Below are 26612 nucleotides of genomic sequence, written 5' to 3' on the forward strand. Positions count from 1 at the left end.
CGGGCACCGGGCGCGGGCACAGCTGCGGGCACCAGCCACGCCGGTGTCGCCGCCGCTGCCGCCGCCACCGCCGGGCGGATCCCGCGCTTCTGCCGGAGCTTCTTTCGGTCGCTTTACTTTGGCGGCCCGGAGCAGGGACATTATGCCGAAGAGAAAGGTGAGGCGCCCCGGGGGTGCGGCGGGTCCTGCCTCCCCGGGTGGGGTCGGGGGGGCCGGGCGGCGGCCGGCGGGTGAAACGTGCGACAGGGGCCGGGGACGTCCGCTGCTCTCCTGCCGCTCTCCCGCCGCCGCTCCGCGCTGGGGTTTGCGGATGGCTCCCGAGCCCGGGCATTTTGCTGCCTGTTGCAAGCCCCCTCACAGCCCGCCCCGCCGCTCCCCGCCGCCTGTTTACTTTCGCGGTGCCGCGCGGGGCGGTGTCGCCTCGCTCCCCGGGAGGTGAAGTCGCTATCACAACTCCAGCCCCCACCTTCCTTCTCCTCCTCCCCCTCCACCGCTGGGGAGAAGCGCTGCTGCGGCTGCAGCTTCGCCCCTGGCCCCCGCGGGAGGAGTTTCCTGCTCGCAAACTCCGGCGCCGCGGCGGGGAGGAGGCAGCCCCCACCCGGGGCGGCCGGATCCCGCCGCCGCCGCCGCTTCCCGCCGCGCCGGAGCGATGGCTCCGAGTAAAAGGGAGGAGGGGAGAGGCAAGCCATGTTTAAAACAAACTACACCCTTCTCCTCGCCTCCCGCGGCAGACCCGTATGTACCAACTCCGGCGCCCATCCGGGCAGGGCCCCCGGGGGCGGGGGGCGGCGCCTCCCGAGGGAGCGCCCGCGGCCCCGCCGCGCCGGGGGAGCCGTGCGGGGCTGAGGGGCCCCCGCCGCCGTCCGATTCCCGCTCTCCGGGCACCGCGGGGCTGGCAGCCCGCTCCTCGGGAGGGAGCCGGCCGTGAGACCGCCTTTCCCCAGAGACAGAAACTTGGGCGGCCCCTGAGCGGCCGGGCTCGGTGGTGTGGGGATTTTTCCGCGGCTCCCCGTGCCCGCTGGAAGCGGAGCCGGGGCTGCGCGGCCGCCGGGAGCGCTCCGGCGCTGGCAGAAGGCGGGCCGAGCCTGGAGGGTGGCACCGGGCCCCTCCGCCCCTGCAGGGCCCCGCGGGTGGGCGGCCCGGGGAGGCCCTGCTGCTGGAGATCCGCGGCGAGGACTTGCCGCCCGCCTTGCTAGGCGCTAGCAGCGTGTAACGAGAGGCTTGACACTAATACATGCCATGACAAAAAAATTATAGCTGCAGTCCTTTAATTTTAACTAGGTCAGCCGAGGCAAGGCAATTTGTGTTTTTCCCAAATGTCACCTGTGACCTCCTAATGCACCGTTTCTGGGCTGGGGCTGAAATCTGTCTTAATAAAGTTAGAGGTAGATGGTGCCTTGCACCTAACTTGGTGTTTGCTCGTCCTTTGCTTATTCCTTATGCTAGGTATCAAAATGTCGAATTGTCAAGTATGCTGCTGAATTATTTAATTCGTAGTTGAGGGCCTGGTTCTGGTTCTGAAAATGGATACAACTGTGGGGTTGGTTGGAATAACTGGGCTTGAAGTCAGTGAATGATGGGCCTTTTTTCCACTTGCTCTTCTGTCATTGCACCCTCATGTGCTTCTGAGCTTTTAGTGCTCTTGCTTGTCACCAGGAGAAACTAGAAAATCCTGTCCTGTATCCACAGGACCCCCCCCCCCCCCCCCCCCCCCACCGAGCCCCCCCCCCCCCCCCAGCTTTTCAAACCTTGTGAACTTCTTACCCTGCTTACTTTGCTCTTCTGCATTCTTACACTACAGATGTTTCAGGCTGCCCTAAGTGCAGGGAGAGTTAAATATACTCCCGTAGGTTTTTGTGGTCTGTTATGAAGTGTTTATTAAGGGAAACTACCTTTCAGTAATAAGTTCATAAGAAAATGTCTCATTTCTAGAAGATTATTTAAAATAAGTAATACAAAGATTGTATGTGGGATGACAGCAATGGAGATGAGTTTTAACAGCATAGTAAATTTTATTTTGGTTAGCATTGTATTGGTAAAGGTTTACATTTAAAGATTATATACAAAGTGTAAGTTTTGGGAAGCACTGGTTCCAGGAAAAGTGTGTGATTAATGGCTTTGCTTTTTAAGAAAAGTGTTACTGTAGTATTTTACAATAGTCAGTTTTATTCCAGAATAACAACCGCAGAGTGAGAAGTTGGTGATGCAGCAGTAACTGAATAATTACACCAGCCAATTTTGACACGGAGACAAAACCATCACATACAACTAATAGTCAGTTCTTATCTTAAAATTTCTAACTTATAAAAAGGCTTCTAGCAGGGAAAATTTTGTAAGGAAATAAACATCAAAAGTCAAAATGAGAAATTTTCACTGTTACAAGGGTAGGTAAATAAATAATATTGCAGAAAGGGCTTAAATCCAGCTGTATCTATTTTTGTGTATCTGTAGTTATCTAAGCTGGCTGGTCCTTTTTTGTTTGCTTTTCTTTTCATCTCTAATGTTTCTCATCTCTGTGTAAACTCAAGTCACTTGCTAAGTCCCTGGCCCTACATTCATTATGAATATTATGAACAGAAAGTGTAAGCTTCCTCCCCTTCTCTAGAGGGCTGTGGCATAGGATATCAAGGTATCATTACTCATTGTTTGAGGGTCACAGAGAAAAGGAAGAACATACTCTGTGTTGAGATGGTGTTAAATACTGTGCTAAAGCAAAAAGGGGTTGAACTCTGGACCGCTCCTGTCAGGTTTCTGTACCCTTCGTCTGTTGTAATAACATGTTGTGGTGTGAACATGGCCTTTCTTAAGAAGAATGGCATGCCAGTGTGGGATAAACCAGAATGCTTGTTGTGGTATTGCTAGAAAGAACGCCTTGAAATGGTTTGGGGTGTTTTGCTTTTCACTTGTCTTTGTGGAATTAGCTCTTGGGTCATACTGACAAACTCCTTGACCTTGAAACAGCCCCAGTAAAAATATCTCAGTGTTATCCACAAAAGGATGAAGAGCCATTCTGTACCTGATGACAAGGAGAATCGTGGTATGGTCACATACAATTGCATAAGCAGACATCAAGATGAATGACACTTGTGTCATGAATGTGCATCATGTCTAAGAGACATTAATAGGTCAGGTGATGACTTGTCCAGTATTGGATGGGGAGCCTGTCATTTAGTTGGGATTGCACTCCAAAATGACCCAACTTGTTCTTTAATCTGAATATCTGAATCTGTGCAATACTACCTGCATCTCACTTGCTGTTTTGAAAACACTTGGAGTTGAGTCAGATAAAGGGACTAAGTGCAACTTAAGTCATCTTTTTCATTAATCATTTCCCATCTTTGAATATTGTTATTGTTTCAGAGAAAATAAAATATTGTTTTCTAATCAGCCATTTCAGTTGGTTATTTGCTGGCCCCTTGTAGTCAGGAATGTAGTTTCTGCAGTACCATTGATGCTGTGAAGATATACTAGAGACCATACAGGACAGGTTCCTGTTCTGCTATGCAAATTCACTTTCTTTAAAGTCAAAGGTACTTGGTTATATTTACTGCTGAAAAACAAACCCACTGAGTATTTTGCTGGTAATGCTGCTTCTTTAGCAGAAGTCAGAAGGGACCACATTGTTGTCCTACCATAATGCATTTAGTTACATGATCACGTGATTTTTTTGTGAGTCCCTTACTGATTATTTTGCCAACTTGGTATCTAATCAATGTATTTTCTAACCTTTGGGGTTAAATGCATGTTCTTACAGGTACTAACCTAGAGCTGCTAAATTCTCCTTGTGCTTTTTTGTCTGGACCTAAACCGAGTTCTCTTTATGAAATTCTTCTATGTGTTTAAGTTTTTATTTCTGAAGTGTCATGAATATTCAAAGAGAATATCAACCATATTTATCCACTAATGGGGAAATGAAGCACAGAAATAAACTGCTAAGTTGTTAGAATGGTCTCTTTATCTTGAATTCTCAGGTTAAGATGTTTGTCCTGGCGTTTTTTTTTTCCCACTAATAAGCACCTCCTGCACTTTTGAGTGGCACATTTGTTGTTACTTTGCCAAATTTGTCTTCTTGCTTTGCACTGTGTACATAGAAACTGGGGAACTTGGAATAGTAACCAGTTCTCTAAAATTTTGTTGGAGCAACTTGTATGAGATCAAACAATTAAGTAATGAAGCTGAAGTCCTGCTGGTGACAGCTTTTTTTTTCCTTTATCTCTCAATGATCTTGCTCTTGCTCTTTGGTCTGTGGAATGAAGTCTAGGTTGTGCAAACCATAGTAGCAGCTGAATTTATGTTCGTGGTACAGCAGTATGAAGTATACTCAAGTTCTGAGCAGCTCCATTTCACATCCCTTTCCATGTCTTGATACTTCAGCTGTGATTCGGTCTGTATCAGTGTGATATACTATATGTAACATAGTGGATTTTTTTCAAAGGTTCTCTTCATTTTGAAGCTATTTGACAGGAAAGAAGCTCCAGTGATGTTGTGGGGACCTGCACCTTCCCAATAAATTGTTTCAATACCGCGGCTGGAAGCTTTCTTTGTAGTGAAGCCACTTTTTAGTTCATCCTAGAACAAAACACAAGAGAGTCTCTCTTAGCAGTGAGACATAGAAATGAGGGAGGTTCTGTATTTCATGTCACAGTCTGTAGGTGATTATAGAATAGAAGGGAAAAGGGAGTCAGTACCAGATCCAGATGTCTTGGCTGCTGCCCTCTCCCCACTCCTATTCCGTCCACTTTTTCTCCAGATTTTTACTTGGACTCACTCTGCCTTCCTGCTGGCTGCTTTTTTCTTTCTCCCAGTCCATGAGAACTAAAAGCAAAAGTCATAGCTCTGACTTTTTTTTGGCAGGTCACTCCTAGACCATTCAGTACCTAACTACTGGAAAACAGGCTAAGCAGCAGCAGAAGATGCTCTTCTTTGCATCTGTCACTGACATGCCCCTGACTTTGACAAATTTCTGTCTAAGGTGTCAGCAGAGTCGTCAGGTGGACTTCCACCTTCAGCATGGCTTGCAGGGACAGGTAAAATGATTGCTATGCAGAAATGCACTTTAAATTCAAGAAAGACAAACAGAGCACATGTTCCAGAGCATCTTAAAAGGTTGCAGGAGCCTAGTAGTAGAAGGGAGAAGGGTGTTTTGCCACTAACAATTTTAGAAGTTGTACTGGATTTGTAACTGTTGCAGCATTTTAAACCTTGAGGTGTTTAAAAGCAATTGAAAACTGCCTAGTTGGCCTACTTCAAGAAGGCCAACAAAGTCAGTTGACCAGACTGACTCAAAGGATGTGCATCTTTCATAGAAAAATTAAGCAGAAAAGATCAAAAACTTTTATCTGCTTGTGAAATGCTTGGATACAAAGCAATGTAGCAGTGTTCAGTGGCACTAAAGAAAAAACGTGCTTGAGCAATGCTGCAATGGCACATTGCAGTAAATGAAGTTTACAGGGCTATTAAATACATGCAGCAAATATTTTTTGATGTTTTATATGAGAGACTCTTTAACTTAGAGCTAATTATTTAATCTTAGCTATTATTATTGTTGTTGTTATTCAGTTATGGAGATTAGAAGGTCATTGACCAAGGATTTAATTATCTAAAACATTTCTGATAAATTTATACCAGTCAGTAAAGATCTGACTCATTTATTAGCAATTGATGGCAATGTATATAAATTTTCTTCTTAGACTACACTAAAATACAATTGGACTTAATCGGCAACCTAAAAATTCCAAGGTTTTCACTGAATTGTCAATTAAAAATTATTTTTCATGCTTCCTGGGCACATTAAAGCATAGTAGTACAATCTTTGTAAGTCATCAACTTCAAAATTGATTAGGTGCATGTAATCTTTCTAGATATGGTAGTTCAACACTCAGATATGGGCAGTGTTCTTTTGTGTGCTGGAGTATCAGTATTGTTAAGTTTAAAAAATAAAAAAGCCTTGTGTGTAAATGGAATGTAGCTATATATGTAAGTAGAACATACCTCTGCATTATTTAGTTTAAGGTTGCTTTTCTTCTGTGCTACCTACTTGGAAAACTTCACTTTCTCTGCTGTTTTAAACCCAAACAGTAGCTGTGTATAGGAATGGTGTGTTCCAAGGTGTATCATTCCTTTAGAGAAGTTGCATGAAGTTGAATTTTGCTTGACAGGATTGTAACATTGTCTTTTGCCTAGAGTGTAAGTACACCAAATCAAGAGATTTTTCTTGGAAGTTAGCACTTGGTATGATCATCATGGCCACCATCTACTTCCCATTCTTTACCTGCACTGAGCTAGCGCTGTGATTTATCCCATGGTCCAGAAGCCAAAAAGGTGCTTTAATATGCTGGAATGGCCTTTCATGGCATGACTCTTAAAGCTTGTCTGCTGAACAGGTTTAAACATGATTTGGATTTTTTTATTTATTTTTAATTTTGGGTGATTTTACTGATCCAAGTTAGAGATGGTGCACAGTGGCACAGTGATTGTGTTGTTACCTATTAGAAAGGGGTAGGCTGGGAATGAGCACCTGGCTGCATGCAAGAAAGAGGTACCATCTTATACCAATTTTATTGTCAGCAAAATTGGCAGTGTGGGACTTCACTGTTTCGACAGCAGTTCAGCAGATATTTCAAACTGGTATATGCAGGCCAGAAGCAAAAATTCCAGATGCCCATTCCTGTCCTTATTCTGATTTAACGTGTGGGATATCATATTTGTTTGAGGTAGTTTTTGGGCAGACCTGACTGCTGATCTGGTTTCCCATACCATGACACAAAGAGTTAAGCTGGAATTGGCAGGAATGATTAGGTGGGGAAGGGCAGAATGCTTCTTAGCAGCAGCCAGGCATTCATCTTTGATTTGATTGTCCCTAACTCAGAGTTTCTAGAGGAGTATTCTTTAATTCATTAGAATAATCAGAGCAACTCAGTGCTCAAATTGTATGCTTGCAGTACCAGAGGGAGGAGGCATCAGGCTTGGTTTTTATTTTGTGGGTTTTTACCCCTTTGGTGTCTTTGGAAGTTACCAGTTTTTGGAGATACAGCTCTGTCTTCCAATAGTAAAGAGTGGGTGTTCTTGGTAACAGTGAAAGCTGCAAATGAAAAATGCTGTGTTCCCTAAGAATGTTGGACTCTGTCTGAAGAAAAGAACTGTGTATGTTCCCATTGCTTTGTTGGGACTGTTGGTCTGTTTGCTCATCTCACATAGCTTTCTCCATTGACCTAATGCTACCTGAGTTAATAGTAGCTTCCATTATTGAAAATAAAGATTTAAGGACATAGCTCTGCAGTGTTTTGCTCCTCTCAAGCAGGGTTGAGATGTGTCAGTGGTCTGTTTGTAGAAGGAAATCATCATTTATCTCTGCTACGTCATTTCTTCCTTATCCCACCTGTGCCCACTTTGAGACATTTTAGTTTATTCTTCTCTTGAAGCTGCATTTTGGTTGCCTGTGAAACTCTTCCTTCCGGCTGTTGTAGTAGAGAAATTCTGCTTTTAACCACAGCTGTAGTCATGACTGGGATGTGAGAGATGGGTTTCTAAGGTTTTGTACCAGTTGTGGTTTTGGTACCTGCTATCATCATCTCAGAGGTTTGATGTTCTGTAGTACCAGTTAGCTGAAACAACAACAAAAAAGGTCCTTTTTCTATATTATTATGGTTTTTGTCACTGTAATGTCCTCTGGTGGAAGAGGAATTAAATACCTCTTTTTCAGTCCTTCCCAGTATTTTGTTTGTCAGAGGTGGCTATTTTAGGGAATCAGTTGTTATTGAAAGTAATTATCTAAATGTAATTTCTATTTTTAGATAATATTTTTTTTTCAGAAGTACTGTGTGCTAGTTTTACTTTGCAAATCTGATCAGTTCTATTTAAATACAGATTTTGGAACATAATCTTGAAGGTTTTAAAAATTGCCTCTATATGTAGACTTGGATGAGTTCAGCAGCTTCATCTCACTTGCAGAACTGTCATCAGCTTTGAAAGTTGGAGAAGTAATATTAGGGACTGGATTTCATCCATCATTTTTTTTGAATCTGCCTTTTTATTTTACGGTGGCAGTAAAATGGTTAAGCAAATATAGAGACAAGAATCTACTCACTACCTAGCTGAATTTTCATATCTGGTGTTCAGGGATAGCTGAACAATTTCAAATGCTCAGTGCTCCCTGCTCCCATGGCTGATCTGTATTTTTCAAAATGCAGCTGATTACTTCACTGTCTGAAAAGTGAACTGTGTGTCTAATTTTAAATTACAATGACATATTTTTTTTTTCAAGTCTGAGCCTCTAAAAACTGCTCTTACTTTTTCACTTTGCCATAGGTAGATGTCATGTTCAAAAACTGACCTCAGGGAAGAGAAACTTGGAAGGAAAAATAAAAGCCAAACCAGTTGTGAGATTTTTTTTTAAATGTCCTATCAAATATGCAGTATGTTTTCAAAATGAATTTTGCAAAAATGCAATGCATTTTCAATTATATTTGTCAATCTTTGACCCTCTTTTTCAAAGGAAAATATTTTCAGTGGGAATAGCAGAAACTCAATGTGCAATGAAGGAATTTCCTCTTCTGGAAAAGCACTTATTGTGTCTGGTTTTGGTTATCTGGAAATACCCCATTTCTAACTTGATTTGCTGTCTTGTCTGGAAGTGCATAAAGCTCACAGAAGTCACCTGTCTTAAGAATTAAGAAATTTAATGAAATGCATTTTCTACACCTATTGATTTGATTTATGGCCAGATTTTTCTATTCATATTTTCTTGTATATTCTTTGAAAATGCATTGCATGTCAACAAGGCACTCTGCTTGGCTTGAATCTTTAAGCAGGAGTGGAAACCTTGATCAGGAAGTGTTTCCCCTGATTTTTCCCAATTAACATGTAATTAGCATATTAATACAAGGGATATTAATGCTTGTCTTTAAATTTAAACCTTTAAGTACCATTCATCTTTTCAGAGTTTTATGATCTTGACATTCTCCCCCAAATAATTAGAAAATTAGGTATTCTGCTCTTAATGGATGTAAATTCTAAAAATTACATTTTATAATATTGTAATAATTATTAACAAAATATTAAATATTTAATATTTTTAATATTAATATTAAGATATTATGTACTTAAAGAATAAATATTTAAGCAGCATAGGGGTTTGTGTAGTTGATTTTGTTTGTTTTGAGGTTTTTTTGGTGAAAGACTTATTTACATGAATATACAAGAGAATCCAACCTCGTTTCTTGGAAGAGAGCAAGACAGATATAATTTTGGATAAGTATTTAAAAAATCCAGCCTGCCACTAAACAATTTTATGCTGTACTTCCCTTGTGGTTCTGGCAGAATTTTTTTTTTTTTTAAGTAGCAGCATGGATAGTTTTTTCCTCATGCAGGATCAGACTTTTGGTAGGAAAAAGAAATTAAGATGTGTCATGTGAAGAGTACCTGATTTCTTAAAGCATTTATTAGGGGAAATTAATTTTACTTGCAAAGCTAATTCACATTGGCTTTGCAGTGAGCACTGAAAACAGATCAAAGAACTAGTTGTAAACAAAGGTTAATGATAAGATGCTGGAGGAGCTAAATGAGGAAACAATAGTTAAAAGGGTATTGCAGGAGTTGGTTGGTGTTAAATTAGTCAACATGTAGTCTTCATTAATCTAAACCAAGAAATAAATAGCATTTTAATTACATTTATGAACTGGCTCAAAATTCAGAGCTGCTCTGAGGATAAATAATTAGAAGATATAGCATGTATGGGGAAACCATTCATGGCATTAAATTTAGTCTAATGCATAGTTAAAAGCAAATGAGGGGTAGAAAAATTTTAGGGAAAGAGTGCAACAAACCCTGAAAAAGACTTCAGACTTGATACATCTGTTCCTCTTGCAACGTGCTGGTTTTTTTTTTTTTTTTCCCAAGCTTTTACCTTATTTTGGTTGGTGAAAAAGATTGTAGGAGGAACGACCAAAAGCATTACATCATGGAAATTGCAGCTGCAGGAGTGAGCCAGGAAATCTATGGGCAAATCCCCTTGCAGGCAGTGTATCAAGATGTGGCTGAACCAAACAGCTTGCAAAGAAGGGAGGAAATGCTATTCAGAATGCTCATGTGCTAGGACAGTTAAGGCTTTCTGCCTTTCTAATTTCTAACTTCTTAATGTGGTAGATAGAATGAAATTTGCATCTGCTTTGTTTTTGTTTGTTTTGTTTTCATGGGGGTATGAAGGGACTAATTTCTCTCCCGTCAGAGCCAAGGTGTTGAGTTTCTGCTTGTAATAAAATCCTTCAGAGAATGAACCATCTATTTAATTTTATACCGACCTTCTACTGACTGCTACTTCTCACCTAATTATATTCTCATTTTTCAGTCTTTTTAATGTACTTCTTTATAATAAATCCATTCATAGTAGTGCAAACAAAATATTCACCCAGAAGCTGGACATTGCAATTTCAAATGTATATCTTTGGATCATTCAAAAAACATCAGTATCTTCACTGCTTTGGGTTACTGTATTCTCGTTATATACTGCTTATGTTTTAGGGTTTTGGTGTAAAAAAAAATGAAGCTTTATGTTTCTTTTGTGGTGCACCTGTACCAAGTAGCCTTGCCTTAAGAACAGTAAAACCAGGAAACTGACCTGTATTTTCTATTAAATGTTTACTTAAAACAGTTGTCTAGTTTTCTCTTTTCAACCTAACAGTTCTGTAATGATGTTGGCATTGCAGATAGTGCAGTATTGCTTTGGTGTGTGGAAACACTGGTTCTTATTATGTATACTTCACAGCTGGTGAAAGAGCTGTGTATACAAATAAGCTCAATGTTAATATTCCTTCAGGGGTTTTTTAGTATTCTCTACCATCTATTAATATTCCTTTGTTTTTTCCAATCCACTCAAAATAATTTTCTAGATTGCTCTTAAAAATAGCTGGGGTAAAAGCAAGTGGAAAAAAAAAAAAGCCAATCACTGATAGGCAGTCTTACGGTTTGAAAGTTATGCAGCTGTGACAGATCTTGCAAAGCATAGCTGCAGCTTAAGTTGCAATCTTATTGCCAGTATTTAGTGCTAATTGAATTGTGACACAATGTGTGGTCATCTGAACCTAAAACTTGCTTGTAGTTCAAATGTCAGAAGCATATTTAGAGATAGCCAGTCATCTTCTTTCCTTGTGTGTACCTCCATGAGGAAAAAAAAAAAAAACTTGCTTGTAGTTCAAATGTCAGAAGCATATTTAGAGATAGCCAGTCATCTTCTCTCCATGAGGAAAAAAAAAATCACTGTTGTCTGTGCCCTTATTTGCTTTTTAAATGTTTTGTCTCTTGTAGGCATCCATACAGTATCACACACAGCAGGCCTATAGGGACTACTTTATAAATATAATAGACATATGATGGAGTACAGCTGAAGAATTACTGAGGCTGGAGTGCTGCCCTTGTCAAGTGGTTCAGTGCTTGTATTGGTCTTGGGTTTTGCAGCACAAAACTTGCAGCGTGGGTATTCCTGCTCCTGACTGGTTTAGGATGTACAGCACATTATCCAGGGTGCTTTTTAATGTGGCTGGGGTGTCATGTGAAGTATGGCAAGCCATCGCATTAGGTCACGCGGAAAAATGTGCCAAGGGGAGGGGTTACTGAGTACATTTTGTTGCTTTGAAACCAGAGGTTCTTCAGTAGTTTGTCACTAGGACAAAAAATGGGGGCGGGGTTCCTGTGGAACAGTTAAGGGCAAGGCTTTAAGATTTTGGTGATATCTACATAAAAGTCCTGTGACTCCAGATAGGAGTGCAGACAGTCTCTGCTTGTGGCATGCTAAGTTCTTTGGGAGCTATGCTTGGCTCAAATCCATTTGTGTAGAAATCTCTCTTTTCCCCGGGGAGAGGAGAAAGTATTGCAAAAACTGGTATGAAGAACCACATCAGCTGGGACTCATCAGAACTCCTAGAGGGGAAAATAAGCTTCTGTTCCTCTTTTGACAAACACATTATAGCCATATCTGACATGTATATTTTTTGGATGTGTCTATCAGCTGCAATACATAGAATAGATGGAGTCCGAGGCTGCCTGCAGCTGCCCCGTGCCACTGCATTCTTGTCTGTTGTATTGACTCAATTGTTTGTGCAGCTGTGCAGTAAAATTATTCTGCTGGAGCAGGGAAGACTATGTATTTATAATTTGTCTATATGTTATAATATTTATGCATTTGTTTAGGCAGCAGGCTATTTTTCAGCTGGATCAATTACCTTACTCATGACATGGCCTCCCACGCAGCTCTGCCAGCGTAGTGGGGAGCCAGGGCTGGGAGGATGAGCCCAGCCACCAAAGACCTGGACCTGCAGTGATTGCAGAGAGGAGGGAACGGGTTGGAAATGGAAATGAGAGCATGTCAGAACCCCTTGCTGCTTATTCACACCTCTGAAATTGCAATTATTCTCCATGGAGAAAAGTTATGTGGCCTTCAGAGTTGCTGTTGGATTTTTTAACCTGGGAGGGCTGGGAGAGCCCAGTGCTGGGCTCATTAATTATCTGACTTAATTGAAATATGTTATGTAATATATCACAGTAGTTAGTATACAGAGGTTGTGGTTGCATTAAGAATATTTTAATATGATTTTTTTCCCCCTGTGGTTAGCCTCATGAGCAGTTTTTTTTATCTGTTGTCTAGCAGTAGTATTGGCATCTAAAATCAGATTGCCCTATCTATCAGAAATGCGGGAGAATCCTCTTTCATAAGTGTTAAAGAGAATGGGGTAAATTACTGTGCAGTATTGCAGGTGTAGAGTTAGCTCTTGTGCAATTCCTGCAAGGCTATTGGCAAGTGGCAGTGCCATTTTGGGATAATTTAGCCCTCTCTCAAAGTTCTAGTATTCCTAAAAGTGAAGTAGAGTAAAACAGGCTGATTGTGGAGTGCCAGTCAACTTGGTTTAGCTGATGAAGAGTTTTTTAGCTTGGCTTCCAAAGGAAATGGATCATGCCGTCTTTCTGTCCCTACCCCTGTAAATCTAAAGTCTCTTTACCACTGCTGGGAAAATATTATAAAATCTCAGAAAACTCCATACAAGTAGGTTCTGCCCAGGACAGGAAGGATGCTATTTGAGTTCCCTCTTGGGGAAAGGGTGCAGCACGAGTTTGTTAGAATTTGGAAAATTCGTATGGGAGAAACATCTTAGGAACTCATGGACAACAGAAAAGCTGTACCCAGAGCATATCCTGTATTGTGAGTGGAAGAGGAAAGTTGTAGAACACAGGACTTGGTTACTGACAGGAACAATGGAATAGCTTGTTTTTGTTTTCTTTCTGACTTCTGATGCTCCCAGCATCACAACATGAAGCTATAATAACTCCTTGGTAACCAAACTGAAAGACTTTTGGAAATGCAAACCTGAAACGATCTGCAGGTGACTGGTGAGGCTGCAGTTGCATAGGGAACAGAGAGGCTCCATTTTGGATGCCTGCCTGTTGCTATTCTGAGTTGCTCTACGCTGTGCGATGCTGCTTAACTTCCTGCTGTTTTCAAGCTACTTACATGATCAGTCCTCGGCTTTTTTTTAAAGCAGCTGCTCTTGTGGCATGCTTCCTTTCTGTCGGGAGAGTGCACAGTAACAAAGGCACGTTTTATTCCCTGGTGGGGGGATGTCTTTCTCTAAGTATGTTAGAGCCCAGTGCCAGGAGAAGGCACTGGTCAACTGCTGCAAACGAGCCGGTCATTTTCTCTGCTCCAAACCGCAGCTCTCTCACTCCGAGACATCTTGTGTCAAAATCTGTGAGGAAGTTTGAATTAAAATTGAAATGGAAAGAAAAGGGAAAAGATAACTAGCCTGCTTCCTTACTGATTGTAAAACAAAACAACCACCAAATTGCCTTCTCTGCTGCCTGTAAAGTGCCTTTTTGAAATATGCCATTCTTGTAGTTCTCCTCTAACTGCTGCTGCTTGCTCTTTATCCAAGTATTGCTTGCTCCTACCTAGAAACACAAATGTTTGCAAAATGTGAAGTTAGACATCTTGAGTTATAAACAAAAGAGAAACTTGATTTTTACCTGCCCTGCCTTAATTTAACCAACCTTTTTCTAGTACCTATGCAAGAATAGTTTTACAATGTTCAAGTTGATACTTTGTTCTTGAGAAGATGCATGTTTGTCCCAAGCTTTCCTGTCAATATCTCAGTATTTTACTGATTTATGCTCTTCTGATGGAGGAGGTGACATATGATGTAAGGATACTTTTAAAACTTCCATATGAGTGAGGCTGAGAGGAAAAAGGAGTAAAGGAGGTAAAGAAATAATTCATTTCAGTAATGCTGTGGTTTTTTTGTTCATCTCACTGCATCTCATAACAGGCTAAATTCACGTTTGGGAAAAAATGTGTTAAATTTCTTGGGGATTTCAAAAGCTACCATAGAGCAAACCTCAGATTTCCATTTCCTACTGTTGTCATGTTGCTTTAAGTTGTTGCAGATGAAAGAGCAGTCAGTCTTCACCATAATCTTTGTTTTGCTGTTGTCTGCCTGCTTTTAAGTTTGTAATAAAAACACTGATTTAATATTTTGTTTCAGTCTCCAGAGGGTGCTGAAGGCAAGGATGCAGCAAAAGTAACTAAACAAGAGGCAAGTATATATATATATATATTCAATTTGTTTTGGCATGTAATTATTTAATTGGAGATTTGCAGTCACGTATATAAGAAGATTATTAATTTCTCTGTCACTTCTGGTGAGCTGTTTTCAGTGGGAATAAAGACAGTAAACCACACTTGTAACCTATCTGGCTTGATTTTGTCTTGGTGTACTGAGGATTTATACAACTTAGTAGTACACCAAATAAATTTGAGAAAGTTTTAGGGCTTTCATAGACAAACTCTGGTGGCTCTTGTGGTAGTAGTGTAGTATGTTACTGCCTGGAACTGTTGTCTGTCTCTAGCGGGTTGGCAGAACAGGGTTAATGCACACACCCCAGCCAGTCTACTTCAAAACTATTCTTAGCTTAAGTGACTGATGGGAGGGTGTCTTGAATTAAGATACTAGACTCTAAACTGGAGCAGCTGACACATTTGTGTTTTCTTTGACTGAATTTGTTTAAAGGACACAGTACATTCTGTTAGAGAAGACAGCTGGTGATATCTTGGTATCTACAATAACGTTTGCTAGTTTGTTTGTCATAGCCCTTAATGTGAATTTAAAAAGCAGGTAGAGAATGATGAGAACTTGTTTTCTTAGGTTGCCTTCTTTTGTGGCAGACAAACCAGGACCTTGAGAAGAATGGGAGAATATTTAATTGCTCTATTTGTAAATCTTGGAACATATTTGATCTGGAAAGTAGCAAGTAAACAAATGGCATGCACTATAGTTTACTTGCATGTAAAAAGCACTTTTTCATAAGGTTCCCCAAGGATCATAAAGAAACTGGCTAGTATTGAAGATCTTTCTAAGAATTTCTGACATATAAACTTATGAGAAGAGAATGGAGGAGTGAAAGTTAATTTTCACAAAGGGGGAGATTATCAGTAGAGTATTGGATTTTTTTGGGGGCGGGCTTTTGCTGCTGAATGTATTTGTTAATGATCTGCAGGAGAAAAGGTACTAAAGAATTTACAAAGTTTGCTGAAGTTTACAAAAATTGTCAGAGTAGTCAGAAGTAAAAGAGGCTGAGAAGGCCTGTTATGTCATTGACAAATAACCAAGTGATAAAATATCAAAAGAAATTCAATATGGAGAAATGCAAATTAATACACAGGGAGGGGAAGACCCAGTGGTGGTCACGAAGCTGTTAATCAGGGGAGAGGTTGTAAAATCACAGTGAATAGTTACTAGAAAATGTCAGTAGTTCTAAACAGAAAGTAACTAGAACATAGGAAAAAATGCCAGAGGACAGAGTAAGCATCAGTGTATCACAAGATTAATTTTTTTGCTCTCAGATAAGGGAGTACTAAATGAAGCTCTCCTGACAGAGGCCATGATAGAATTAAAAGGATACCAAGTACAGTGGGACAAACAGAGGATCTACAGCAGCTTTAAAAAAGGGAAAACAACCCAAACTAAAAAACCAAGCAACACAGTTTTTCTAGGATTCTTCATCTTTTATAGAATGGAGTTGTGACAAAACAATTAGTAAAAAAAAGAAAGGCAGTTAGGGAATTCTCTTCATGAAAGCTGTAAATAAGAGGAATCTAATGGAAGTAAGAGGCAAGAAGTTATAAGGAGGGACAGCAGAGGGTAAAGATTTTGCTTTTTGTTTTCCACATGGTGCATAATCCCATTATGGAACTCATTGGCATGGGATGTTATGGAAACTGAAAGCGTAAATGAGTACTATGTTATTAAACAGATTTGTCTAGAAAATAACCCTTGGGGACTATTTAAACACATTATGTGTATATGATATCCAGGTTGGAAAGTTGGCAACTTCAGATTGCCAGAAACTGGTGCAGTGGGAGAGTGCCCAGAGTTTTTCTGTCTGCTCCTTTTCATAGACCCCCTTCCATAGATGATTGCTAGCGGGCCAGTGTCAAACAGACTCTTGGGTGAGCTGCTGATTTCTGGGTTAGCACAGCTGTTTGGAGGGGACAGAGGTTCCCAAAGCACATGAAAATGTGACCTTTGCTGACTTGGCTCTAGTTCCCTCCTTAAAATCAGATAACATAAAAATACATACAAACCCCAAATAAGAATTAAAATTATTTAGCTGTCAAGCATTTTTGAAGGCCTCACGGTTTATGCTGACTTTCTTATGGCAAACAAGTTATGGAACAGGAGGTAGGGGAGAGAATTATAACTTATCTAAATCAACATATTATCCTTTAAAAAGTAGATGCTAGCAAAACATTTCAGTTCCTAAATGTTAAAGAGGTAGAAATAATTGTTTAAGAAAGCAGATTTGTAAAATCTGAGTTAGAGGTTCTTTGATTACCTCACCAGCTGAAATGTTTTTTTTATACTGTTGTAAAATAATGGTAGGCTGCTTCTCAAGTGGTTGATATGCTAAATTGCCAAGAAAAGAGAGGTTTACCTTTTTGCTATAAATATTTCATAGCTGAAAATATCTTTAGGTATTTTTTGATTTCTATTTTGCTGGATGCAGACTTAAACTATTCACTGCTGCTTTCCACGAAGAATTCTTGAATGGCTCCAATGAACACAAATTACGGCATTCTTCAGATATTAACAAGAGCTTTTTCCTGTTGCAGGATGTACCGAGCCATGTTTTTTTTTTTAGCTCAACTTAAATGCTTAATATGTAATTAGAAGTATTTTTCATTCTCTTTTTGAGCTGAGTTATGTTGGATATTTGTTGCAGTTTGGTTGTCCCTTTATTTTGGCCACAGGTGTAATTCTAGTTCTATGAGTAGACCAGACTTCAGCTCAGTTTATTTACCATGCTCTGTAACTGGGTGAATCTGTTTTAATTAATAAAAAACATTGTGAACAAACTAACAAGCTAACAAGTAGTTTAAGACTTCAGTAATAAATTTATGACAAAAAGCAGGATGAAATAAAATCTCATAGGGGAAAGTATGTTGAAGTGATAAAGAAAGCTGGAGAGAAGCAGAATCTCTGGCTCAAGTCTTTCCTTTTGAGATTTGTGTTTAAATAGAAGAAATAATTTCTCTCTCTCATCCTGCAGCTGTCTTTGTGCACCTGGACTCTCTGAGCAAGTGTGTGGAGAACTGAGGAAGTGGAAGGACTTAGTTTCATGTTTTGAAATTTTAGCACTCTGATGTCCTCTAGAGAAGGATGTTAACTTTATTCAGCTGTTAATCAGATGGGATTTGTGCCCACCATTACAAGTAACATTTGCTAGATTCTAAAAACATCATGCTAAGTCTGTATGAAAAAGCTTCAGTCCGTTCAGTCCTTTGCACAGGTAGTCGGATTTGTGAACCTTTCATAGACCAGGAAGGGACTCAGAAGTAGTTGTGTGTGTGTAAATACCTCACACATACACACAGGGGTGTGTGTATGTGTGAGGTATTTAACTTTGTGGAGCTTTTGATGCCTTAGAATTTTAGCTTTTATATTTTTCATATATTTGTAATCCTGCAATTCTTTAGTGTATAGCCCTAAACTCCGTATAGGGTGTTAGCTGCTACTTTCCCATTTTGGTCAGACAAAACAATTCCTCTCCAGGCCTGGAAATCAAGGACACCTCACTGTCTCAGGCACAGAGAAATGTAAACAAAAGTGTGTTGGGAAGGAGCAAACTTGGAGTAAATGACTTCATTACCTGAAGCTGTAATTGGAAGATTAATCCCCAATATGCAAATGGACCAGACCTACAAAAGTATGAAAACCCCTGACCTGTCATCCATTTTGGGTGTAGCCCCTGGCAGGGGATTTGTCTGCCCGAAATGTACCTGAAGGCCTTTGATAAATATAACAGCTTTTTACTCCCTTAATTTTGTCTGACTTCTGTTTTTAGGCAGTCCCAAGGAAGCATCAGTTTAGGTGGTATAATTCCTGTACAACATTTATTTCTAACTTTCACTCTGTCCCTTTAAAATTTTGAGTGTCCAAGGTGAGGGAGATGTGAATTGTGTTCGGCAATAGACACATATTTTGATAGATGCATATTTTATGCTGTCCTGTGGAATGCTGATACTATGTTGCTTTGGATACTTTTTCCTGTAAGCCTGTAAAAATGTTCTTCTTTTTTTTTTTTTTTTTTTTCATGTAGCCCACAAGACGATCAGCAAGACTGTCAGCTGTAAGTATGTATAGTACCTCCTGGTATATCCTTTTCTAAGCACATATGGTTTCTCAGACCAAACAAGTTTTTTACATTTTGCTTGATTCAATTTTTGTTCTTATCGAGGGGTATTTAAGAATTCTAGCAATGAAGTTATCTTTGTTTTTTTGGTTTCAGGTTTTCAGGTTTTTCTGACAAAAGATATATTTCCCCACTCTAGTGCAAAACTCGAGTTTTTAGGTGCAGTATTGACTATTTAATTTTGCAGGCTGATGTTAGTTGTGAAAATGCAGCTACTTCTCTGGAAAGGAGAAGGTGCTGTGTTTCAAGGACTTCATTTGATGCCACTGCTAGTACTTGGTTTTAGTTCCTCTTCTCTGTTAGAATATAGCTGATGGGGTTTTTAACAGGTACTTCTAATCTCTGTGTTTTACCCAGAAAATTACCCCCAAATTACTTTCAGTTCTAGATGAGTGAACTAATGCAAACAGGTGTGTACAGAGACGAGTGCATTTGTGCAGTAAGGTTTTTCAGACTTTTTCTAGATGCATACTATTGAGCAGGAAGTAAGGGAAGATGTAGGGTTGGGGGGGAAGCAGGGTGTGGAGGAGGCTGGCTTCTGGTGGTGTGTCTAACATGTTGTGCAACTAAAAATGTTTTATAGAAACCTGCTCCACCAAAACCTGAACCCAAACCAAGGAAAACAACAAAGGTAAATACTCTTTTCTGATTAGTTACCATCGTTTTAGCCAATAGTAAGCAAGTACACTCCTTCTTTATGTTGCAAACAGTTCAATTCACAGCTTTTTTTTTTTTTTTGAGGCATGGGCTTTCCTGCCCTCTCTGCAGCTCCCTGCCCCCCCTCCCTGGAAAAAAACCGCAAATTAGATCATTCTTTGCTTTCTGTTCCACCCCTTCCTGGCCTCATTACTGGCCCAAAGAAAATGTCTTGCCTGTTTGATATGCAGACCATGTTAGTTTGTAGTGAATTGCTAGTTTAAGAAGAGTTTTTACCTTTACTACACCTTTCCTGAAAAGTACAGGCTTGGTTGAGTAAACTCTTCCTGAGACCCAGCAATTTCTACAAAAGCATTTGAGATTACTCTCTATCATTCTGTTTCCTTGTCTAGAGGTGCAGTACTTCATTTTGTACTGAGAAACTCTTATCTGTTCTTGAAGCCTGGCTGCTGCTGAGAATGCACAATTATAATTAAAGGTGAAATTAAATATATTTAAATTGAATGGTTTAGTTTTTCTGGGCCAGTTACAGTCAAATTAAAATCTTATTAGTGTTTGAAATACCTTTTCAGGATTTTTGCATATAAATCATGTACTGCAGAAACTGTAGATTTATTTGTGCCTAAGGGGAATGTTGAATAATAGCAATTGCTTTATTGGGGGAAAAAAGCTCCCATGCTGGACACTGAGTCTAGCGCTCCTCACAATTCCATTTTTTTCAAATCCTTTTATTGTCATCTCAGTTGGGCAGGATACAAAGTCCTCATGTGAAATAAAACTCTGACTTTAAATATTGTGTGATTTATCATATAAAATTACCAGTAAAGTCTTGCTGAGTCCATCCTGCTCCCCTCTTAAAAAGAGTGTTAATAAAGAAGGGAATGTGATGGCTTCTGTAGCTTCACATACCTGTGGGATGAGCTCGGTGTCGTGGATCCAGTCTATGTTGTGTGAGAGGCATTTGAAGCTTATTTTGGGTGACTCAAATCCTTTATGATATTACTGTAAGTAATTTTTAATACAATAATATTTTTTTTTCCAAACCCTAACTAGATCACATTTTAAGGAGTATATTAATCGTGGTCTCTTCAACAGAAAACACCAAGTGTGTACTCTGAACTTGCTATTAAACAAGGAAAGATGGTGCAGATTTGAGATAATTTTTATTGTTAAAAGCTCGCATGCTATGAATTTGCTAAGTCAATTCCTTAGTTTGTTCTTTCATAGGTGAAGAGTTATAACTATGCTCATACCAACTGTAAGCTCCCAAATTAAGCTGCTGTGTAACATTGAAGCTGAGGGATGGAAGGAGTAATTCAGGCTGCCCTGGAACTGGGATTACTGGTGCTCTCTCCTCACTGTCCCACTCCTGCATGGGCATCAGTGGGGAAGGGTAGTAAATGAAGAAAGGCAGGCATTAGGTGTTCAAAGCTACTATTGCCAACTGCATGGAGAATTTGGAGCAAATGATTGTATGAAAGATATCCTGTGTTTATCAGAACTACTTTAAATACTAAAGTAAAATAGTAAATTCAATATCATTTAAATTTTATCCCATTGCACTTTAAATACTTAACCTATGTCTCTGCTAACCTTTAGATCACAAACATAAATAAGTACATAAAGAAAGGAGTTATAAAAAATAGTAGACTTCAACATAGAAATTAAGAACAAATCTCAAAATGAAATTGTGGCTGTTAGAATAGTTCCTTTTGATAAATTCTTTGCTTTGTGTTGCTGCAGGACTTTTATCCGTTTGTCTCCCTAGTGTGTTGTATGGTTCTTTCATTGACATGGAATGACCATCACAGATGTTATCAAAGTAACAAAAGGACAGCCAACAAAAAAGCTTAATTTTTAAAATCTAATTTAATATTTTATATTAATTGAAAGTGTAGCGCTGTAGTTACACAAACAGTGTGGTGTCGGTGTTTGTCTGAATAAGCTTTCAATATACTGTAATTGGGTTTGTTCACACAGATATCCTGTATATACCTCATAGGACAGCTCTACCAAAGTAGTCTGGCAGGATTTTGTATCCCTGAAAAAATTATCAGAAAACTAAAGAAGCAGACACCACCGTTTTCTAGAAATGTTGAGTCTCTATGTAACTTAGGTGGGTTTACAGTTTCCAGGTAGTCTTTAGATGGTTTTCTGTTTCAGTCCAGCACATGAAGCTTGCCAAGACTTGCTGTTTAGTTCATGTGAAAGTTGTTTTGATAAAGATGCAGGGTTCTGGCTACTCATACAATGTCTATGGCCATGTTTTTAATCTTCTGTCAGAAGGAACCTGGAACAAAGGCCAGCAAAGGTGCTAAAGGGAAGAAGGATGAAAAGCAAGAAGCTGCAAAGGAAGGTACTACACCATCTGAAAATGGTGAAAATAAAGCTGAAGAGGTACTTTCCACACATACCTCCTGCTGATTGAATCAGTGTTTTTTAATTATTCAGCCTTTCAGACATTGTTAGCATGTTCATAATGTTTCTTTTTATTGCCCATAATGTTATTGCAGATTCTCATCTCGCTCAACTGTTAGTGTTTCAACATCCAGAGGTGCCCCACCCAGCACACTGTCAGTAAAAGGGCAGATTGAAACAGTGAAAGTTAAGGGTGCGGTAGAGCATTCAGCATGTGTGCAGTGAATAGGAACAGGTGGTAGTGTGGTGCTTTTCAGTGTGAACGATGGAAGCTGACAGGTAAGGCTTGTATTGCTTTTGAAAAGCCGGGACCCTTGAGCTGAGAGAAGTGTGTGACTGTAACTGTTCCGGCTGCATAGATATCCTATGGACACAGGTTTGGAGCTGTTGCAAGTAAGACATCCAAGGAGTAAGGATAGCTTGGGTATTTAGGTACCTAATAGCATTTCACTATAGTAATTTAGTTTCTTTCTTTCTTCTCCACAGGCTCAGAAAACTGAATCTGTAGGTGACAAGAATGAATGAAATACCATGAAAATTTTGGGTTGATTTTATGTACCTCTTGGACAACTTTTAAAAGATATTTTTATCAAGTATTTTGTAAATGCTAATTTTTTTAGGACTATGATAGTTGACATATTAAACTGTATATGAACATTTCCCTTCTCATAACAGTGCTTTTAGAAATTCCCATTGTTGCCAAGTCATATAAATATCAACTTAATATTGCAAGGTATGTGTAAAATTGGATCAGCATTCCATACACTTGCTTTAAGAAATAATGTCTTGTGCATATGGTGATGTTTTTACTGTGTGTATTGGAATTTTTCATGCAGTTTTTCTAGAGCAATAATCAGTGGTGCTTTTGTACTTAGGTTTTATGTGATTTTAATGAAACATGGATAGATGTGGCCACCTGCTGACTATTTTGGGTTCTTTTAATGGATTAAAATAAAAGGTCTCCTTGCCCGAAAAACTAAAGACTCCTAATGTTTTCTCTTAATCTGAGGAATGCTGTACTCACATCTTTGACTGTTACAAGGTAGACTAAATGATTCAGTAGCAGTTGTTTTGCATGCTGTGTGTTTGCTTTTTTTTTGCTGATGTCTGATTAAAAACCACGCACACAGGAGCAGCAAACTGGGATTTTCAGTGGCCTACAGTTTAGGGGACTTACAGATAAATTCTTCATAGATACATTCATCAGATACACTGTCACAGGGTGAGTAGAGTTGCCATACTCTGACAGGATATTGTGTCTTCAATGAGCTATCAGTACAGAACAAATTGCTTGATAGAGACGTACAGTAATTTAAAAGTACCTTTGTTTCTCTCCACTCTCTTTTCATTAATGTGCACTGTAGTCTATGGAAACCTTTCTTTCTATCTGTAGCCTCAAATTTAATATAAATAGTAATTACTGTTCTTCAGCTGAGGACAGTTGTTAATACATTGAAATCACTGTTAAACAGTGCTATATATTTGGTACCTGGTGGAAGTGGAACAATGAAAGCTGGTTTTGAGGTAATTGTGGTGATGTGGTGGATTAGCTAATGATTTTTTAGTGTCCGTGTTTCAACTCTGCAGCTCATTCTAAGTACCTTTTATGATTTTTCTCCTTCTCTTTTCTCTAGGGGTCCTGGTGTTTCTATTGTTACTTCTGGGATGGGAGGGGTGAAAGAAAAGATGTTCCCTGTTCTTCAGTAGCATTGATTTGTATTGGTCAAGTGGTAGCCATTATGTCTGAGGATACCTTTTGCTTGTTTAAGTCAATAAATAAATGACTGTTGCCTGACCTAGCGTTCTATTCATTCTTTGAACTAGAGAAGAAGTCTCTAGTTGCCTTTTTAAATTAAAACCAAAAATAAGCCAAGCATATCTACACTTGAAAATTGAAGCTTGATTGCCAAAACTCTCTCTGATAGCTAGAATAAGAGTTAAGACCTGCATTGATATAAATGTCACTTACACTTTTTTGATATGCTTGCTACACCCACAGAAGAGGAGGCTGTTCTCTGCAGCATGAACTTAAGTTTTGTTAGAAAATTTAAATCAGTGCTCTGCTTTTGGGGGCAGAGGGCTATTACAGAAACTGTAGACAATGAGAAGGGAAGTCCTTAGTGTTACCCAGTGATAGGCGTTTGGTATTCCTGCACATTACTTCTGATTTGCTTTCTGATGGACCCTGTTGAAAATCTATTAGAGATTATGGTTGTGGGAAGGTGAACAATCTGAACTCTTTCACAGAATCATCAAAGTGCTTACTGTAAGCATTTTTTCAATTTATGAGTTTCTTATTCCTCTGTGTGTGTATATACATACTCTAATAATTTTGTGTGGATCACCAAGAGATTAGTTGCCTAATCCTATCTAGACACTTGAAGCTCTTGAAATGACCCCTTTAACTTAGATTTTAACTTAGGCGTGAGCATCAGAAGACACTTCTCTGGACAGGCTTATTTAAGGAGAACTCTTTTAATAAATGGTTAAAAGGTGGGCAAAAGTTGGGTCCTTAAACTAATTGCACAATATCTTGACCTAGTAATTTTGGCACAAAATTCTTCTGTTTTCCCAACCGGATTAGGAGATTCAGCTCAGTGCCAGAATTCCATTGGAAGCACTTAACAAAAGATCCACTTGGCTAAAGTGCAGTGAAACACACTACCCTGCTGATTCACTTAACATTTCTGATTTTTCAAAAGTGCTTTGTAAATGTCATGCTTACCTATATTTTTTCTCTACGTGTCAAATTCTCAGAGAAATCTTCAAGGCACTGTATCAAGTTCTAGAACATGTTTTTTTAAAATTAGAATGGTCACACATTCAGACATATGTAGCAAGAGTCTTCGTGGGCAGGTGGTGATCTGCAGAGCACCTTCAGGAAGCATGTAAGTATTTTAGTTTTGAAGTGGCAGTTGGAAGTGCCAGGTGTCACATCTCTGCCATAAGGAAACTTGTATCATCAGTATTTAATGACTGACTGCTTCACACTTGAACACAAGGTTTGGAGGGATCCCTGAAAGCAGTATTTGTCCTTTGTGGGATGTAACAGATGGGTAATTCAAGGTACATTAAAAAAAATTGTGAGGATGTCCCAAGTTTCAGCCAAGGACAGGGTTAATGTTTTGCAGTAGCTGTGAGGGGGCAGAGCCTGGAGCTGTGTGGGCAAGTCCAAGACCCAAATGTTATTCAATACCATTTTACCTCATGGCCAGGGTTGGGGAGAAGGGACTCTGTCTCCTCCAAGGAGAAGCATGTCCCTTTCCAGTGGTGGGCTTAGGGTTCATCCCTCATTGTTCAGTTGTCTCTGGCTTGGTGAGCATTTTGTGTGTTAATCACCCACTCTGGGTACACTTGTCATTAGTATTGTTGCTGCTACTGTTCTTATCTTACTGCTGTTTTCAGTAAGCTGTTCTTATCTCAACCTGTGATTTTAACCTTTTGTGCCTCCAATTTTCAACTCCATCCCTGGCGTGGGAAGGAAGAGGGGAATTGAGGAGAGTGAGGAAGTGGCATCTGGCTCAGGAGAGTCTTAGTGAGGGCACTGAACTGGGGAGTACCATTCCTAAACCACGACAGAAGGACAGACAGGTTTTTTTAAGTTTAAAGGAGGCAAATGCATCAGAAACCATGCAATTCCCCTTGGTTGTCACTTTCCACTATTGCCCTATTATTGACTGACCTTGGGCTAACTGCATATGTCAGCATAAGGTTAGTTTTGGTACTTTGTTCAATGGCAAAGGCAGCTTTTTCTGAACTGCAGAAATGATGCAACCAATTAACAGAAATTCTAATGGAAAATTAACCCTTGTGCTATACAGCAGTGAAAACTAAGTTGTTTTGGTGCATCTTGCTCAACTCTTAAAAGTTTGAGAGTTATGTGGTCTGTTCATAACTGCAAAAAGAAAAAAACAGGGAAAGAGAAAAGGACTAGCAAGAAAATAAAGACTGCTTACTAGAATAAATAACATACAATTTAAATTTCTAGTGGAATTGGGAAAAGCAGTGATTTAGCCCACAATGTCCATTTATATTAAATAAGACAGTAAACTTCTGCATGTGAATTAAAGCACTAAATATACAGGAGACTGCCTGTAAACAGCTCCAGTATAGCAAGAACTCTGTCACCCTGCTGGCTCAAGGTTTGTTATCTTTCTTGTATTTGTAGGAAAGTGTGACGAATACTTTCACTCTTAGTTAAATTGCTGCATGCATAGTGGACAGGAGAGGCATTAGAATGTTCAGTGCTATAATTTTTGGTAAAATAAGAATTTTCTACTCCTGTTCTCTCTAATATACAAACTTTTTGCTTTATTTTAAAGCCTAGCTATAGCCAGATTGGCTTGCCAAATTGCCAGCAACTGCTTTCTAGTTCTGCATTTATAATAGTTCAGACCAGAACTGTGGTTCTGCATTTATAATAGATCAGAATGAAATAGTTCAATGGTTTTCCCATAGAAAATGGACAGTATAAGAAATAAACTGTTTTGACACATTATGCCCTTTGTGATGATGGGGACTAACAGGTGTTTGACTAACACAGCAAAACACCCTCACAATCATCTTCAAAGTGGCTATAAATGAGTTCTGGTGAAAACTGACTTAACTAACACTAGATTTTAACTTTGTCTATTGATACCAATCATAATATGAGAGGAAAATTGTATTTGCATAGCTGCTAAGATAAGGATAAAGCTAGTAATTCAAATCCATGCTCAAAAAATAAACCTGATTGTGTGAGGCCATTGTGCTTAGTTTTAGTACTGCATTTATGTCATGGTAGTATAACTTGTAGGAATTGTTTT

General features: G+C 39.4%; 1 protein-coding gene across 3 annotated transcripts in view; it reads left to right on the forward strand.

Annotated features, from left to right (window-relative positions):
- The window catches only part of HMGN3 (high mobility group nucleosomal binding domain 3), a 22840-nt gene extending 64 nt beyond the window's left edge, over window positions 1-22776 (forward strand). The window contains exons 1-6 of one of the 3 annotated variants that reach the window (XM_041412375.1): window positions 1-157; window positions 14526-14576; window positions 18640-18669; window positions 19316-19363; window positions 21673-21745; window positions 22294-22776. The exon at window positions 1-157 is cut by the window's left edge and continues 64 nt beyond it. In XM_041412375.1, the coding sequence (XP_041268309.1) occupies window positions 143-157; window positions 14526-14576; window positions 18640-18669; window positions 19316-19363; window positions 21673-21745; window positions 22294-22307 (231 nt within the window). In that variant the 5' untranslated portion in view covers window positions 1-142 and the 3' untranslated portion in view covers window positions 22308-22776. Of the gene's footprint in view, window positions 158-14525; window positions 14577-18639; window positions 18670-19315; window positions 19364-21672; window positions 21787-21902 lie in introns of all 3 variants that reach the window. The other 2 variants (XM_041412374.1, XM_041412372.1) reach the window with 2 other exon arrangements.
- Window positions 22777-26612: the final 3836 nt, after the last annotated feature.

This window comes from Onychostruthus taczanowskii, unplaced genomic scaffold, assembly GCF_017590055.1.
Source record: "Onychostruthus taczanowskii isolate IOZ18803 unplaced genomic scaffold, ASM1759005v1 scaffold39, whole genome shotgun sequence".
Lineage (NCBI taxonomy): Eukaryota > Metazoa > Chordata > Aves > Passeriformes > Passeridae > Onychostruthus > Onychostruthus taczanowskii.